The sequence below is a fragment of the Siphateles boraxobius genome, unplaced genomic scaffold (genome assembly GCF_051911475.1).
Source record: "Siphateles boraxobius isolate OS27281-9 unplaced genomic scaffold, OSU_SipBor_1 130, whole genome shotgun sequence".
Classification (NCBI taxonomy): Eukaryota; Metazoa; Chordata; class Actinopteri; order Cypriniformes; family Leuciscidae; genus Siphateles; species Siphateles boraxobius.
Window position 1 is genome coordinate 16,089,268 of NW_027508734.1, and position 18,481 is coordinate 16,107,748.

The window sequence follows — 18,481 nt, forward strand, 5'->3', positions numbered from 1 at the left end:
CAAATTTCAAGTAAAATCATTGTCATTTAGACCATTTATTTGCAGAAAATGACAACTGCTCACAATAACAAAAAAGATGCCATGTTTTTAGAGCTCGAATAATGCAAAGAAAACAAATTTATATTAATTTTTAAACAACACGATACTAATGTTTTAACTTCAGAAGAGTTAACAAATCAATATTTGGTGGAATAACCCCGATTTCCAATCACACCTTTCATGCGTCTTGGCATGTTCTCTACCACATTGCTGTTGGGGGACTTTACGCCACTCCGGACGCAAAAATCAAGCAGCTTTGCTTGGTTTCATGGCTTGTGAGCTTCCATCTTCCTCTTGATCACATTCCAGAGGTTTTCAATGGAGTTCAGGTCTGGAGTTTGGGCTGGCTATGTCAGAGTCTTGATCAGGTAGTCCTCCATCCACACACCTTGATTGGCCTGGCTGTGTGGCATGGATCAGTGTCCTGCAGGAAAAAAAACAATCCTTGAGTTGGGGAACAGAGCAGAAGTGAGCAAGTTTTCTTCCAGGATAACCTTTTACATGGTTTGAGTCACGCGTCCTTTACAAAGACATATCTGCCTGATTCTGATCTTCACTGATCAGTCCAGTTTTCTGGGTTTGCCCAACACCTGATCCTCTAATGGTTAGACAGAGACATGGAGAGGCATACAACCCACAGTGTCTCACTCTCATTCTGCGAAATTTGGTGGAGGATTGTGTTGATGATCTTGGGGTTCTTCAGTAAAGAATCAGGCAGATCCATTTTGTGAGCCACGTACAAGGTTATCCTGGAAGAAAAATAGCTTCCTTCTGCTCTGACAATGTTCCCCAACTAGGTTTGTTTTTGCAAAATAGTTTCACTGGCAATTATGACAAACACTGGATTTCTCAACAGTCAACAACTGGATAACAAGTAGCATTTATTAACCTGTAGAGGGCCCTATTCTACAATTTGTTTCAAAAAGAAACTTTGCTTTGCCAAGTATGAGGAAAAGAGATTTTTGCAACTCTCCTATTAAAATTAGATTAATCAAAACAAGCATATATATCATTCTTAGGATCTGAATATTTAAATTTGGACCAATAAAGTGCTTAACGCTAATGTTATAAGTAATGAAGTGTTTGTCTCATCTTGACATATCCCCCCATTGTTTGGATAAATGTCAAGAATGTGTCACCACCACATCACTTCTGCCAAACAGATGAAAGACAGAAGAAAAAGGACACTAATTACCAACCAGGGTGGATTTACGGTGCATGATAACTAGAAATGTGTGTGTACAGCATGCTGGCATAAATTCATAAATAAGTATATAAATTATGTATTCCTTTAAGCCCCAAGCACCAGCTGCTTGGACACAAGCAAGCCAAACACCACTATCCTCTTTTGCTCTCAGGCACAAAGTTCACAGTTAACTTTATAGACCACAATTAACACTCAGCATGTTGTTTCAGGCAAGAATCAGTAGCTGTCTGTGCTATAATCCCACAATTCTGCAAATCCTTGTCTGTTTTGTTCTGTAATATCAATGACATCTTCACACATGGTCATTTGTATTAATTTAACAAGTTGTAGCCTGGCTCAAAATGCTCTCTTATACAGCAAGACTGTGGCCGGTCTTGCTGTAAACTGGTCTAAAACAGGTCTAAAACTGCGTTAAGCTTGAGTCTTTGTTTTGGTTACAGATAATAATCACAAAAGAGAGGAGGAACGAATAAAAGAGACAGAGAGGGGGGTCAGATCCTACTTGATATTTCTCTCCCCTCAAGACCACCAAGAGAAAACAAGAGGAAGTAATAAAGTCTGGAGCCTCTGCTTACAAAACACTCGCATGACATGTGGACTCTTAATATAATGTTACTTCAATTTAAAACCTGTTAAAAGCTTTTCTGCTTGTCAAAAGAATTGCATTGCTGTAGTATACATCACATGCTTGTTTTGTCTACAGCTCCCATCATTTATTCTCATTAGCAGATGCTCTTGGTATCTGCCTGGTGGTTTGGTGAGACTTGTTCGTCCGAGAGCAGACGAGTGCCAGACATATGGATTTGATCAACAGGCCCCGTGCTAATGTTTTCTTTGGGCTTGTTGACAGGCCGATAGACAAGCGTCTCTCTCTCTCCCTCTCCCTCTCCCTCACACACACACACTTATTCCCTCACAAAGGCATTGGCTGACGGACAGTCTAGAGTGCTCCAATGACACACAACCAAACCCAAGCACTCCAGGACAAGCAGAGGGAAAAAAGAAAGAGAGAAGGGGAGAACAAGTAAGGAACAAGAAAGAGAACGGGACGAGAAGAAAAAGAGAGAGACACTCACGCCTCTGACTGCCCATTTTTTCCTCCACCGCTGTTCTCTCCCTCTTCCCTCTCACTCCTTTTCTTAGTCTCACACCAGCACACACACACACCCTCTCTCGTGCTCTCCGAACGTTTTTTCACTGTCTCGCTCTTCACAAATGATTTTGAGAGAGAGGGGAGACACATTTGGAGGTTGTCTGAAATTCAAGAGCTCCACAGATGCTTGAGACCCACGGAGAATTAGGAGAGTTACTCAACTTGGAAAAGATAGAGAAAACAAAAGAAGAGAAACAACAGGAGGACTGCAACAAACTTGCACCACTTAACCACTACTGGGCACTGGTGTTTGTGGCATTATCATGGTGACACTAAAACTTACATGGACTTTAAGATTCACCTTACTGCTCCTGTTGTGCTTAGGCTGTAGCAGTTGGCCAAGCCAGGCTCAGCAGCCGTCCCTACAGGCTTTACGTCAGGTGGCCAATACCCGGCAAAATCTCTCTGAGAGTGCAGAGAGCAAAGTAGAACGTCTCGGACAGGTTTTCCGAAGGAACGTGCGCCTTCTTCGGGAGCGGGGAGGTTGTCTGGATCTGGTCTTCCTCGTGGACGAGTCGTCCAGCGTGGGAGCTTCCAACTTTGGGAGCGAGCTGCGATTTGTGCGGAAGCTGCTGTCAGATTTTCCGGTGGCACCTGAGGCAACACGTGTAGCGCTGGTGACATTTAGCTCTAAGAGCCATGTGGTTACAAGAGTGGACTATGTTTCTGCACCTAAAGCCCACCAGCACAAATGCTCGCTCTTCAGCAAAGAGATCCCCTCCATCACCTACAGAGGAGGTGGCACATACACCAGGGGGGCTTTCCAGCGTGCAGCGGTAAGAGCAGCTGTGTTATCACATTGTATGCGTCTATGAATGTGAGAAACTATTTAAGTACTAAATGAAACGCAATATATAAAAGAGGAAATAATTAAAGTAATTAAGTGTGTGTGTGTGTGTGTGTGTGTGTGTGTGTGTGTGTGTGGGGGGGGGGGGGGTAGCTGAAAGAATCATTAACAGTCAATGTACCATCTAGATTTGAGTTGAATGTTCAGGCTTTGATTTATGCTATATTCTATATACTTCCATTGCACTTTAATATTCTTCAACAAGTGGATGGATGATTATAGATAGCTATTGAATCTAAATCACTGAAGCACATTCAGCAGAAAAAGAACTGCAAAGTCTAAATGATGGATGAATGACACAAAAGTCTTCATTCCTGATAATGTACCACCAGATGTCATCTCTAAATTAACACCACATGGTTTCCTGTGCACTCTAATCTGGGAAAGATAACCACAGTGAGATACATCTATCTATGCAGGACTGTCTAGAACAGTAGGTCACACATTTTCATTCAGTTAAAAAAAACAAAAACAAAAAAACAATGAAAATGCCATGTAGGTTGATTTGTCCCCTGTAAACTTTCCCTAAAGACTTTGGGATATAGAGAAAGACAGGTTTAATGGTTTCAAGTTGGAACTATTTGAGAACTTCAGGATCCAACTGAAAGGAAAAGATAGTAGCAGTGGTGACTCATATCAAACAAATGATTTTTTTATTTTAACTCTCACTTAACTGCAATGCTGTAAATTGAAGCAAAATGATTTATTGCCTCAACTTGCAGCCTACTCCGGCTTCTACTCCCTTTTTCCGTTACAAATGATTATGACGTCCGTGTTTTCAGACATTTTTCTTGTCCTGAATGACATTTGTGGTTTGAAAAATTGTTTCGGTAACCCAGATCTGCAAATGTATTAAGTTGTTATGGAAGCACAGCAGGAAAGTCCTTTTGTTCATATGCAATTAATTTGCATTGCAGTCAAACTGGAATATTTCATGGGTTTTGGCTCCATCCGTTCAGTCTAAATGGCGTGGAGGTCTGGAAGCTTTTACCAGACACATTTTCAATCTTTCAGAGGTGAGGTTGAAGGCCTTATCCACAGTTCTACTGCCCAGCGGAAGTGCACGGAAAGGCCATCTCTCTCTGATCAGTTTTGCCTTTAAGCTATAGAACATCCTCAATTGCCAAGCCTCTAATTCATTTACTCTAGTTGATTTGGAGAATGAAAATTTCGGTTTGCTCTTAATGCATTTTATATGGTTGATGATGGATAAAGGCTGCATTATGTAGTCTAACAAACCCAACATGCTAATAAACAGCAAGGTGGGTAACCATTTAGCCTGATAAATTAAAATTTTAAGTTGAGGAAGCAAACAGGATGAAACTTAAAAAAAATGCAATTATTAACATTTAACAATGTTTACCTGAACTATAAAATTTGCCCAAACGCACTTTGAATATTGGTTTGAAAAAACATTTAGAGAGAGAGAGAGAGAGAGAGAGAGAGAGAGAGAGCGCAATAGAGATAGAACTAGCTATCTATCTAACTAACTAAATAGAGCCAACAATTCCACAACACAACATGGCAATCTCTCTGTCCTTATATAATTTATAAGAGATCCTTATAAGAGACAGCCTGTACTCCACGAACCCTGATAAAACCGCCAGGAATGCCTTTAAACCAGCCTGAGAGCCACAGATTGGTCTGCAGACAACCAGATAAGGGCCATTTGGTCTTTAACTGTCTGAAGAGGCAACATGTTTTACAATGGATCAGTCCTAGTTAGGGGCTGAACGGCAACTCTGAATTGTGTTGAAGGAACAGATTGCTTGTAATAGCTTTGCATTCTTTACAGTACCTTAAAGGGGATATATGTCGAATTTTGAAACCCTTGTTATTAGCATTACTGGTGGTGTTAAGTGAAGTAGAGCAAGGAACTTGATCGTGCTCACGCTCGTGCACATGAAACATACTGAATGTAATTCAATGCCCTGATTTACTCACAGCAAAGTTTTTTTTATTTTTTTTGCTTAGAAGTAAAAAGAAGTTGGAAATACCTTTGCAGCAATATACTGTTAAAGAACATCTAGATGCCGTCCACGCTGCTTAGAGTGAAGTTTAGATGAATATGTTAATATGTGCTGCGCACGTTCCTCTCGATAACAAAATAAACACACAACAAAAATATATAAAGTATAGCTGAGACTAAAGACTATATAGATCTGGCTATGTTGGACTATAGTTTGAATTGATCACTTTTCTTTGCATGTTTGGGGTTCATAATAACATTCCCGGTAATGTTAATGTTTAGAGAGAGAGTACCCCCCATATGTCTTCCATAGGTCTTTATTTTATGTTTATTGTTCATTTGGATAGGTCATATGTATTCTAAATTCATGATGGGGCTAATGCAAGAAACGTCTTTAAAGGGGTCATATAATGCCATTTTTGTACAAGTTAATATGAATCTTTAGGGTCTAAATGAAAACTTTGTAATATACTTTTATTAAAAATTATCATTAGTATTGTAAGAAAACACTAATTTTACATGGTCAAAAACAGCTCTGTTTTCAGCACGCCGTTTCAGTGCATATGCCTTTAAATGATAATGAGCTTTGCTCACTCCGCCCCTCTGTTCTTTGGGGAGTTTTGACACCACGCATGTGTTGCCTTGACAACAGTTGAGGGTATATTTTGCAACAAGAATGGCAGCGGGAGTCTCTGAGGACACATCTGTTCTACCCAAGGGGTAATCCATCAGCCGGAAACTGAAGCCTCGCGGGAGCCTCCATTGTAGCCAGGGTGCGAACTACGGGGGAGCTAGGGGGAGCTTAATAAGACATGGGCTCCCCTGAAAACGTGATTCGTGAAATTTTGGGGGGTCTCAAAAAATATTGACAATGTTTTATTTTGACATGCAATTTCAGTTTTGTGTAATGTGATCATCGTGGAGTATTATGTCTAAAATAGCAAAAATATCATTCATTCATTCATGCATGCATGACAGCGATTTAAACCTAATTCACTTCAATAAAGATAACTATACATGGTATTCTTGTCATGAGCATCAAGGTGTGGTGGCGCTGCGGTGCAAATTACAATCATGTTTAGTACGTTAACTCAAATATTCGTAGAATAAATATAAACGTTGGAGGCCATTTATCTGCGCGCAAAGTCCTTGAAATCTATTCTATGTTAAGGTAAGGCATGCTATTCCCAATTATATGTTGTGGCTGGGTTGTTATAGGTCTGCGTGACTCTCCATGTCTTAGGCCTAATTGAATGGATGAATTATGGTATTCTTCTGTAGCATGATGAGTAATTTAACCCTCAAGTCAAAGACAGCCTATGTAGCTTAAAGGCAGGAACACACCAAGCCGACGCCAATGAACTAGCGCTGACTGTGTTGTCGCCTCGTGTCGGGGTAAAAAGCTGTACTTGAACACAATGAGAGAACTACTGCCGGCTGTTAGCTAGAATGCTCGTTCTGCGCCTGCGTGTGAATGAGACAACTGTCTATTTCTGCAGATATATTCATCTATATTCGACATTCAAAAAGAGAAACCGACGCTGCAAGCTGCAGATAAGGTTACACAAACCATAAACAAACCAGTGCGTGCTTACCGTTTTGAATATCAATCCTGTTAAACACTTTCTTTATTCCACTCCACTCATGTTAATATTTAAATATTTGCCAACGAACACTCATGTAAGATGACGTAACATAACAGCAGCCTTCTATCTGTACCGTTTTGACTTCTTTGCTCTCTGTTTTGCTATTATTCTCGTGCACTGACTCGTTCACTAAGCTGATTAGCCAATCAGAGTTCTCTCTCTCACCGACGGCCCGACGCCGATTCAACATGTAGAATCGGCTGTTACAAAGCCGACGAGGAACAATTTCAGCCGACGGTGCGGAACACACTGAGAAAACTTAGTCGGCCGACGAACAAAAACTGCCTGACGGCCGACCATCGGCTTGGTGTGTTCCTGCCTTTAGACTATTTGTGGATAGCTGTTTGCTGTTTGACTAATCAATTTGTATCGGTAAAGTATAACAGGGTGAATCCTGTATATAGTGCTTGCATAGTGCATACACTTGTAGCTGTTATGTATCTTTGGAAGTCCTTGAAATGAATGGGTTTCAAAGCGCAGCGCCGCACATTCCGCGCCCTGTCTGAAAGGCGCTTCAATCCTCGGCACGCGCAAGTGCACGATCAACACTTATTTCTAAAGAAACACGACAATGTATAAAAGGCTCCATTACTTTGTATCTTACGTTATGGCCCTGTAGAAGCCGTTTTTGTAAAAATAGGCCAACGATTGCATCATAACCACGCGACTTTCTTTCGCACAATAGAGACATTACCGTATAGACAGGACGAGAAGCTCGCAGGCAATCTTTTACTGTCTATGAGGCAATCGGGGGGACATCCAGGCATAAAGTCAAGGGAGAAGCCCATAGATAGAGAGTCCATAAAAGCAACGGGACAAAATATTTCAACAACGTTTTTGAGGAACTAGGTGATTCATATTTGTCTTGGCACAGCTTCTAGAAGATTTACAACTGTCAGACTGTCGTCAAGCTCAGTTTGAGCCTGCGCAGTCGCTCAGCCATCAGGCAGGAAGTGCAATAATCGGGCTTCAGTCTTCTCCGTTGAAATCAATGGGGTTGCTGTATCAATTTCTTTAACTGTCTACGGTTCTACCATACCAATTTCAACCGGAGTCAGACCCGGAACAAGATGACGGCCCGAAAAAGTTTGACAATTAAGGCTCGGACAGGACGTTTCTGAATGGTTGGTTAACGTAATGTCACTTTGATCTATTTTTGTAACTTATGTACTGGGAGGGTAACTTAGAGTAGTGAGATACAGACGCTATGTGTTTACTGATGTATAGGTTAGTTCGTTGACAGACTGATGTTGAAATACTTTTTTTTTGGTAAATGTAGGTTTGTCAGTGATGCGTAACGTTATCTCAGTGTAAGGTACAACTGTCAGTGCTGAAATAATAACCATAACGCGTTGTTCATTATAAACGCGGGATTATGAATTATATTGAGAACGTCGTAACGTTACAGAGAAAACATTCCGTAATATACCCTGAGTGTAAACATTAGCCGCATTCATCGTGAAGCGTGCAAGCGATTTGCAAAGATTCATATTTAAAGGTTAATAAAACGTTACACTCACTCCTTCTGGAGGTGCAGCAGGAACACGAATAGTTGATACCGATTTTGTTTTCAGGACCAGCTTCTTAGCAAAACCAGATTTACTCTGACGCTCGTTTATAAAGCAGTCTGGTGAGAAATGATTAGCGCAAACATAAAAGCATTTACGTAGATCGTTGGGAATATTCCCTTCAAAAATAAAACTCAGCCACTGCGTCTTCAGCGGTTCGAATTTAGGAACATTAAAATGACTGCTGTGTTTATTATTACACCCAAGAACCGAACAACACAAGACGCCATTCTGCTCCAGTGTATCAACAATGGCGGACTATGATGACAGCTCGCTCAGGGCGGGTCTGTGTGGAACCATAGACAGTAAAAGAAATGGACACAGCGACCCCATTGATTTCAACGGAGAAAACTGAAGCCCGATTATAGCACTCACTTCCTGATGCCTGAGCGACTGCGTAGGCTCAAACTGAGCTTGACGACAGCCGAGAATGTCTAATAAGGGGAGGACTATCACTCTCAGTAAATTTCCGGCTTCTGAACTGGTTGCAGTTCCACTCTGGTTCCATATGAAGGCGCTCACAGGACGAGTGCAGAATGAATGGAGGTCTATGGAGCTATACCCCTCAAAATGCTCTTTTCTCAGGATATAATTTTTGTCTAGTAATTTGAATGTTGTATTCGAAAGGAGATGCAAAGAAATTACTCATTGCTGGGTGTTAGATTTTTTAGAGTCACTTCTTTGCTTTAAAAAGTCTTTTAAAATGTAAATGACGTCATACACATCGTGCGGCCAGAGATACTGCTTTACGGCAATCCTTCAGTCACTTTGGTGCTTTCGCAATCTGCCCTGTCTTTTCTCTTGAGGCATCGACAACACAGCTGACACAGGTAAATACACATGCTAGAAGAGTTTTTGTTTTGTTGTTTTAAAAGACCACGCTGAAAATACACACACATTCTGGTCCCGCTTCGGATGCCACGATGCAATCAAGCGGTATCTCTGGACGCTGGACGTAATCAGTCCTTCACTGACCAATCAGCGTTCATTAACAGAATGCTAGCGTGTAATTGGCAACAACAACTCAACCTGTAAGAAATCGAAAGGAGACAAGTACTCGTTCATTCAACTTTCGACCTATAACCCATGTTGAACTTGCAAAACCTACAATTATATCTGAGATTTCTCAACGGCAATTGGGTCAAAGAGACAAATTTAGCCGTCTAGCTCCATAGACTCCCATTCATTTTGCACTCAGGGAAATCGCCCCCCAGTAGAACTCTGGTGGAACTACAACCAAAGTTCGATACAATAGGACTTAACAGGGAGTGAACTGGCTCTCCGTAGACGGCTCTGACTACAGTCTGACAGTTGTAAATCTTCTAGTAGCTGTGCCAAGACAAAACTGAATCACCTAATTCCTCACACATGTTGTTGAAATATTTTGTCCTGTTACTTTTATGGACTCTCTATCTATGCGCTTCTCCCTTGACTTTATGCCTCTGTGTCGCTACGATTGCCTCATAGACCGTATAAGATTGCCTGTGAGCTTCTCCTCCTGTCTATACGGTAATTTCTCTAAAATGCGACACAGAGTCGCGTGGTTATGACGCAATCGTTAGCCTAATTTTACAAAAACGGCTTCTACGGGGCCATAACGTAAGATACAAAGTAACGGATCCTTTTATACATTGTCGTGTTTCTTTAGAAATAAATAATGGACAAATTAAGTCTTTGGACGCCTCAGATGTAAAGTTATTCGCTGTCAAAGCGACGGCAAAATGAGTGGGATTCAATGCAATGCTAACAGCAGGTGAAGTTCTGCTACAATGGCGGCCCCCGTGAAGTTTCAGTTTCCGGCTGATGGATTACCCCCTTGGTTGAAACGCTGCTGTCAATAATCAATCGTGGGAGGGGCGTCAGTTTTATTGATGTCACAAAATCGAACGGCTCAATTTGAGGCAGGGGAAAACATATAAGGAGATTAAAACAAAAACACTGGATGGATTTTTATCATTATATGATGGTTGTGTACAGGCACTGCCAATACACATTTCAGGAGAATCAACTTGTAAAAGTGCATGTACCATTATATGACCCCTTTAAATCAATGTTGGTGCAAATGCATAAGACCCTGCTTAATTTATAGTGAGTAATGCTCAAACAGGCCTGTTGGTTTAGCAATCCTCTCTCTCTCTCTCTCTCTCTCTCTTTGGTAGTCCATCGTATCCGATGATGACATTCCACCTCATTTGCGGTGTACTCTTTCATGACTGTAAAGTCCCATCCTTGATCCACAAATTTTATTACATATTGGGCATGTAAAGTCTGAGTTTGTAGGGGCAGGCATGGTTTTATGTCTCCGTAGTCTTTTTTGTTGTTTCCTTATATTTCTCTCAGATTCCAGCTGCACTATTCCTGTGTAGTAAAGCTGCTTCCAGGTTGTTCGGTTTGCTGCTAATTCTTCCAGGCACGATAGATTAATTTGACACTTTCCTAGTGATGTTTTTAGTTGGTCTTTGTACCGCTTTTTCTGACCCCCTGCAGAACGGCGGCCCTGATGGAGCTGACCATAAAAGATTTGTCGTGGTAGACGACCTTGAGGGAGCCTAATAACATGCCCAAGCCAGTGTAGTTGATGTTCAGTGACTGTTGCCTCCATACTCTTGCAGTTTGTTCTAGCAAGCACTTCAGAATGTGGTACATGGTCATAGCATGTGATCCCCAAGATTCGCTGTAAGCACCTGTTATTGGAAATGCTCCAGCAACCTTAGGTGATGGCTGTGTGTATGACCCAGGCTCCACAGCTGTAAAGAAGAGTGATGATGCAGACAGCTTTATAGATGGTAACTTTAGTGCACAATCGAAGATGCTTATTTTTAAAAAGGCCTTGCGTCGAAGTTTGCCAAAGGCTGCAGAGGGCTTGCCTTATCCGATTTTTTAAATTTCATAATCGAGATTGCAGTCCTCTGATACAATGCTGCCTAGATACTTAAAGGATGACACTATTGTAAGTGGTTGTTGTTCTATGGCAAAAACAGGCATAGTAGGTGGAGGGCTGAGCCTCCATTGGCATATCACTTCTGTTTGTGGCATTAACTGACAAGCCCAATCTGCTATAGGTCTTCACAGCAGCAGCAAGGATAATTCACAGGTCTTCTGGGGTATGTGCCACGAGCACGCAGTCGTCAGCATACTGCAACTCAATGACCTGCATTGCTGAGATCTTTTTTGGTGGGCTGGAACCTTGGAATATTAAAGAGGTTTCCATCCAACCTGAAGTCAATAGTGATCATTACTGCTTTCAAGCTTATCACACAGAAGCTTTGTGACACATAGGAGGTAGATGTTAAAAAGTACAGATGCCAGCACACATCCTCGTCTCAGCCCAGTGCGTACTCTAAAAGGCTCTGACTCCTGACCACCTGTGGTCACACGAGCTACCATCCCTTCATGGACCTGTGACAGGATGTTACAAAACTTTTTTGGACTGCCAAATTTTGTTAAGATGTCCCAGAGCAGCTCTCGATTCACATTGTGGAATGCTATGGATGCTATGGAGAGATCGACAAATGCCATGAAGAGGTCCTGATGTCCACTGCATTTTTCTTGAAGCTGTCTCACTGTGAAAATCATGTCCACAGTACTCCGATTCTTTCTGAAAACCACACTGTGACTCTGGCAACAAATTTTCGGTTAGGTTTTCCATCAGCCTACATAGCATAATTTTTGCTAGGACCTTACCTGCGACAGCTATATAAAAAATTATTATTTCTAGCATGTACAGCGCTTAGAGCAGGGGTTATCAAACTATTTCGTCACGCCCCCCCCCCCCCCCCCCCTTAAATCTTTTTTTACCACACACACACCCAAAATTTTATAAATAAAAACGGAAAGATTTTTTTATCTTTTACATTTTTTTAATGATTTAATAATACAGTATAATAATAATAATATTACAGTGATGCTTTGGATGAGCAATATATAAAAGCGCAAATATATGACTGCTTTTGACAGCGGCTCACATCACGAGCTCAGCTTCTATTTCGTCTTTTCACCAGAACACGCACAGCAGCGGAGTGGCGAGTTCACAATAGCAGCTTGAGTTTCAGTCCGCTGAAGAGGTGCTTTTCTACAGCGAGCAACTAGAACCAAATACATATTGTGCACAAGTTTTATTAACTAAGTCACAAACACATAACTAACATACAAACAATTACACATACATCGGTAGATGGTTAAAGTGACAGAATAAGACTGGAAGCAGGAAATGGAACTATGGAAAATATCCATTTAACTAGGAAAAGAACCATCAGCTTATCATTTTCAGAGCACCTCATTAAATTGATACTTGCATGGCCTGTGCAGTGGACCCAATTCTTGAAGTTGTTGAAAATTGAAGTTGTTGATGGTTCCGTGAGTGTCAAATTTTGAAGTTGCAATTGTTTTCTTCTCCGTTGGATGAAGAAGATATGATGAACTTGCATGGGTAGTTCAACTCTGTTCTCATGGCTGGAGTGCAGATTGTGGCCTGTCCGGCCCACACGCAGAGCAAATGGTGGGAGTTGTGAAGGACTTCTTCTGCATTGAATGAAGATGTTGTGCCAAACTCCTGAGGTTGTCCTTGATTCTGTTGTGGTTGATAGAGTCCTCTCTCTCCTGAATGAGTACATGGCTGGTTGTGAGTTAAGGCCTGCTGCCCTGGGGTCTGGGGCCTGGTGCGGCCCCGCAGGACAGCAACCGAATGTAGGAGAGAAAGCCAAGAGCGGGAAGGCCTTGTGTATTGGCCATTTAAAGCCTGAGAAAGGTCCCACCTTTCAGGGTTTGCTCAACCAATTCGAAAGGGGGAATTTCTAAGCGGAGTTTATGAGTTTTTGTTTTAAGCATGGTCATTTGGATGTGCAGCTGGATTGGTTGCTGATGAAGAAACTATGAAAGATTCTTGTAATACTAATATGTTGCGTAGCTATCGACATATCATGTACACAACCATTTTGAACTTCAAAGTACCAATTTATAGAGCCCAAACATGGTATGGGTGAGGTTACATTGACCATTGGTTCTACCATAAAATACACAGTATAAAAAAAAGAAAAAAAAGAATTAAAAGACACTGCACAAGACAGTAAATCATTCACACAATTTTCTGGGGTGCATGTTCATTTATAGATCAGTTCTTCTATAATTAATGTAGCAAAGTCTGTTTTAAAGTCAGTTTCTGTCTTCTGTCTTGAAGACGTGACCACATTTTTATAAAACCAACAGCAATAAAAACAACTTATCTGATTGTAGTCATGGTAACCAAAGACCCTTCTTGCCCTTGTCGGGGGGGTGGGACCACATATCCCAGAGTGAGTTTTAAATATTATTTGTAAACTATAACAAATGATTGTGTCTGATTTGTATCAGTAGTTACATATATTTGGTTTTCTGCTGAAAAAATGTGTAGGTAATAGTGAGGTCATGCTCTGCGCAGAGTGTTAGCAGCCACAGACCATTTGGATTCACCTGCCCAACACCGCGTCCACCCATTACTCCACTCCATTAATCGTTATTTCTTCCCACCCTAGCATTAAAATCACCCAAAAGGAATATCTGATGGTAATGTGGGCGCGTTTGCACTTAGCAGAGTAGCATATTGTGCCTTTGCTAGGGGGATACGGAGGGTCATCAAGCTCACACTTACTTCAATAGGTGTGTCAGTGAGACTGGGTAAGAGACTGTTCTTGATTGCCATTCCCACACCGTGGTAATGCTTGCTACCAGGGGGATAGCCTCTCCAGAAGAAAGTGTATCCTCCTCTCTCTTCTTTCAGCGAGCCTTCACCAAGGAGTCTTGTCTCACTAAGGGCAGCGATATCCACATTATAGCGCTTCAGAAGGACCTCGTGAGGACTTTGCCGCATTCGTAGAGTGGGTTCTGGTGAACAAAGAGTAGGCCTTCACCATCGGCCATGCGAAGGATGACACCAGCCCCACTCTATACTCAGAAATCAGTCTGCCTTCACTCGACCGGATGGAAAGGAGCCTCTGCCCACAACAGACAGAGTCTACCGCAGACAACGAGCCAGAGGGCCCATCTGTGCCGTACCCTGCCCCAGAGCCTAAGCCCAAAGACATTTCTGAGGTGAGCGAACCGACAACAATGCCCACCCCCGAAGGAGTTCTGGTGGAATTCAAGGGCATGGAATGGAGTCCCGTCCAGACTCTGCTGCCACTGGCCTCTGTTGTCTTTGCTCTAGGCTTGGTAGAAATTTTTCCCATGAATCTCCCTTCCCTGCTCGTTCCCCCCTGCCCTGTTTCTCCTATTTCCCCCGTTGGTCCCGCCCATCTCATAGTTTCCTATGTCTCTGCTGGTTCCACCCAGCTTGACTTCTACAGAGATACCACCGCTGGTTTCTGTCAGTCCCTCAGCTCATCCCTGCAGTGTTGCGGATCCGCCTCAGTTCTTTCAGTCCCCAGATCCACCTAGGTATGAGGATTCCCTGTCTCCTACGCTAGTCAAAGAGTCCCGGACTCCACCTTGGTCCTTTGACCCATCGGCTTCACCTTACCTCCATGCTCCCTCATCTCCACTGTGGCACTTCATCCTACCAGTTCCGCCGGACTCCCTCGTCTCCCGTTACCGCCTTGGTCAGGCCTTGGTCCCCCTGTTCCACTACGGGATTCCTGGCTACTGTTTACACCTCTACCCTTCATCCCTTCAGCTCCACCGGGTTCTGCCTTCCCTCCAGCTACACCATTGTCCTCTGTCGCAACGGCACCACAGCGGTATTCTGGATCCCTGCCTCCACCTTGGTCCCATGAGCAGTCAGATCCACCTTTGGCTTTCTAAACCTGCGGTGTCACCCTGGCTCAGTGTCTCCTCGACTCCATCTGGGTATTTACCGTGGCCAGTATTATCGCAGGAGAAGGGACATACCTGGTCCTTCCTCCCAGATCTCCACCATGGCTCCTACCTCCTGTGACTCCGCCATAGAATATCTCGCTGGCTGTGGTCTGGATCCCGGCCTGGCTACTCCTGCTCCTGGCTCCGCACATATTCCAGTCCCCCATGGACTGTTTTGCCTGCCCCTGACTGTTTTTGTCCCTCTTCTGTTCCTCGTCCTTTTCAGGAACCTCCGCCCTACCTCTTCAGTTGGACTTCCTGTTATTTGAATTAAAAACGGTTTCCTTTTGATTTGTGCGCTTTATTATATATTAAATATCATTACATTATATTATATACAGCCACCTGTGACGGTCCTTCACATAAAAATCAGTTGAATACAGGCTTATATAGACAACCTAGGAAGTCGGGGGAGGTCTTGTTTTAAATTGCGCTACAAGCTGTTTACATATTGTCAATTAAAAAAGTGATGAATACAGGAAAGTCTTCAAATACAGCCCCTTTAAGTCATAAATTCTATATGTTGTATATGTATATTGGTTTTTGACAGTAATTATATCAGACACATGATAAACAGAAATATTTAAGCAGAAAGAATTTTCCTTAAAAAAGGGATGGACCTACAAAGAGAGACAGCATGAGAAAAGAGAGAAAGAGTCTTGGACACATGTGTGATGGTAAAATGTAATGAATGCAACATGATGGCATGAGAAAACCTTCATCTGTTATCAATCCCTCAGTTGTCCAGCATTTTGGAGTGCTGCAGGGAAGCAGGAACACTTATAGCTGGGTAAAATCACATCTTGTGTTATTGTTTCTTTGTCCACAGTAGGCAAAAATAACCAAAAAATGTAATATAACCAACTAATAAATAGTTGTATAAATATATATAATAAATATAACCATTTATATGGATGGACCTTCTCTGGTTCTTGAGTTGTTCTCATCCAGGGGTCCAGGGCCCACAAATAACTTATGAGTGGGCCTTAAGATGACTTCAAATTATTTAACATAAGATAAAACAAGCATTAAAATAAGCTAAAAAAAATCTAAATATTATTTATTAATTTATACATATTTGGAATGACTGACTGGATATGCCATATAATTAGTCATTTGTTCGTTTAGTTTAATTTGTATGGACTTTTAGTTTGCTTTTCATTATTTCCTGTTGTCTTTGTTCCCACCCCAACAGTTACCATGGCATTTCATTTGATCATCACACCTTTTAGTCTTTTAGTTCATTATTATTGCATACTGAAGTTCCTGTGTTTCCTTGGTTCATTGTCGGCTTTTGTTTGTGTGTTGAACACACTGTTACGTTGTATTGGATATTCTTTTATTAAATACATTTGGATTGGAAACTGTGACCCATCTTCGTCTTTGGACTCTTTAAACTTTGACAATATATGAGGTAAAAAAAAGTGTCATTTCTGAACATGGAAATGTTTAAAGTATGCCAAGTTCTAAAATATTTATTCGGGCAGAAAATGTAAAAAATATTTTAAAAAATCTTTACCCTTAACATTTATCCAGTATATCACGAACAACTGGAAAAGTCATGGGACCTAATATTTTTGTGAACAATGGTGGGCCTTGGAGTCAAAAAGGTCAAGAACTACTGCTATAGAGAGCTGATAATGTCCCTGCTCATTTGGTAACCAAACACTCTGTAGCTACTGGTACATTAAGACAGAACATAAATTATTTCACAGTAATACAACTTTTGTGATTATAATTGTCTTGTCTGCAGTTTTCACCTTGCGGCAAACTTTTAGTCTGCCCTTAGATTCTTCCCGCTATTAACCACAACTTTCAACTCTAGAAGTGCCCTATTCCACACCCTGAGATCTACACACGCAAACACACTTTGGAACATTTATATACTGCGAAATGCTTCAACACAGTGATTAGTGGTAACTGGACGCTGGAGGAAGTCAAATATAGAGCAGTGGGGGTGTTCTCAGTCTGACTGCACCACCAGGAACACCAGCACAGTCTACAGCACTGCCAAGAAATGAATGAAATTATTGAGAGAAAAAGAAAAGAAAATAATAGACTAAAGACAGATTTGCTGTTTATTAGAGTTGCCTCAATGTCCCCATGAGGTAATTTCTGTCACAATGCAAGAGGTCACATTTCTGCTCTGCATGTAAAGATAAAAGCAGCTGCTTTTTTTCCACCAGCTGCATACATGCACCACCAAGTGAGCGTAACATATGTGGAGGCCCACTTCATCAACCAGAATCACCTGCAACTCCCAGATGTTATTTTTGTTTTAGAAGACCACTGTGGCTTTGGGAGTCATAAATGGCAACAGGTGATGTCTGACAATGTTTCAAATTGAGAATGTGGATCCAGGAATTTTGCTTTCATAACATACAACATAGGTTCATAGGGTAGGGCCAGTGGTACATTTGTTGGCACAGGCATAGTTTTATTTTGATTACTTTGGAAACTACTCCTGAAAATATTTAATGGAAAAATGTGTGTGATTACGAAAGCAAAACAAAGGCACTGATATTCTAAAGACTATAAAGTTCTAGTCACATTGTTATTCTGAAACACCCTAAAGCCCCTTTCACACGGAGATTCCGGAAAATACACGGATAAAGTGACCCGGGATTTGACCCGGGTTCGTTTGATTTTGGTTCATTCACGCTGCCAGTGATTTTTCGGAATCAGAGAGTGCGTTCACACACAACCCGTAAAAATCCCGTAAAGACAGGTGACATCGATATGACATGTAATGTCTCAGCAGCGTCTATAGTTTGCTTATGAGCTGTGATTTCTCTCTCGAGAAACCATGCTTGTGCATTTTCTTCTCTGATTCGATCATAAACTTGCGCATTACGTACCGTTTCACTAGCCTGCTTTCATTTCACTTCAGCGTCATCATTACGACACGGCATTGATTACGGCTTTTGTTCACACAGCGCGTGTTCGGGACTGATCCCGGCAATGTTACTAGGTCCCCAACCCGGGATCAATCCCGGCATCAATCCCAGGTCGTGTTTGCGTTCACACAGAAGGTGTTCTGGCAATTTCCCGGGATCAACGTGCTGTGTGAAAGGGGCTTAAGGCTGCATCCAAAAGCTTAAGCAGCTGACTTGTTGGCTTGCTGCCTTATCAGGCAATGACTTTGCAGGCATCGTTTGCGCATGAAGGTACGTCACAAAAATGATTTTGGACATACTTTGAGGCAGCATAACAGTTAAATGATC

The 18,481-nt window shown here is 41.9% G+C and overlaps 1 protein-coding gene across 2 annotated transcripts in view; it reads left to right on the forward strand.

The window, feature by feature from the left end:
- Positions 1–2,530: 2,530 nt before the first annotated feature.
- Positions 2,531–18,481, forward strand: part of svep1 (sushi, von Willebrand factor type A, EGF and pentraxin domain containing 1) — a 90,208-nt gene continuing 74,257 nt past the window's right edge. For both annotated transcript variants that reach the window (XM_077228124.1, XM_077228123.1), the window contains exon 1: positions 2,531–3,175. In XM_077228124.1, the coding sequence (XP_077084239.1) occupies positions 2,663–3,175 (513 nt within the window). In that variant the 5' untranslated portion in view covers positions 2,531–2,662. The remainder of the gene's footprint in view (positions 3,176–18,481) is intronic.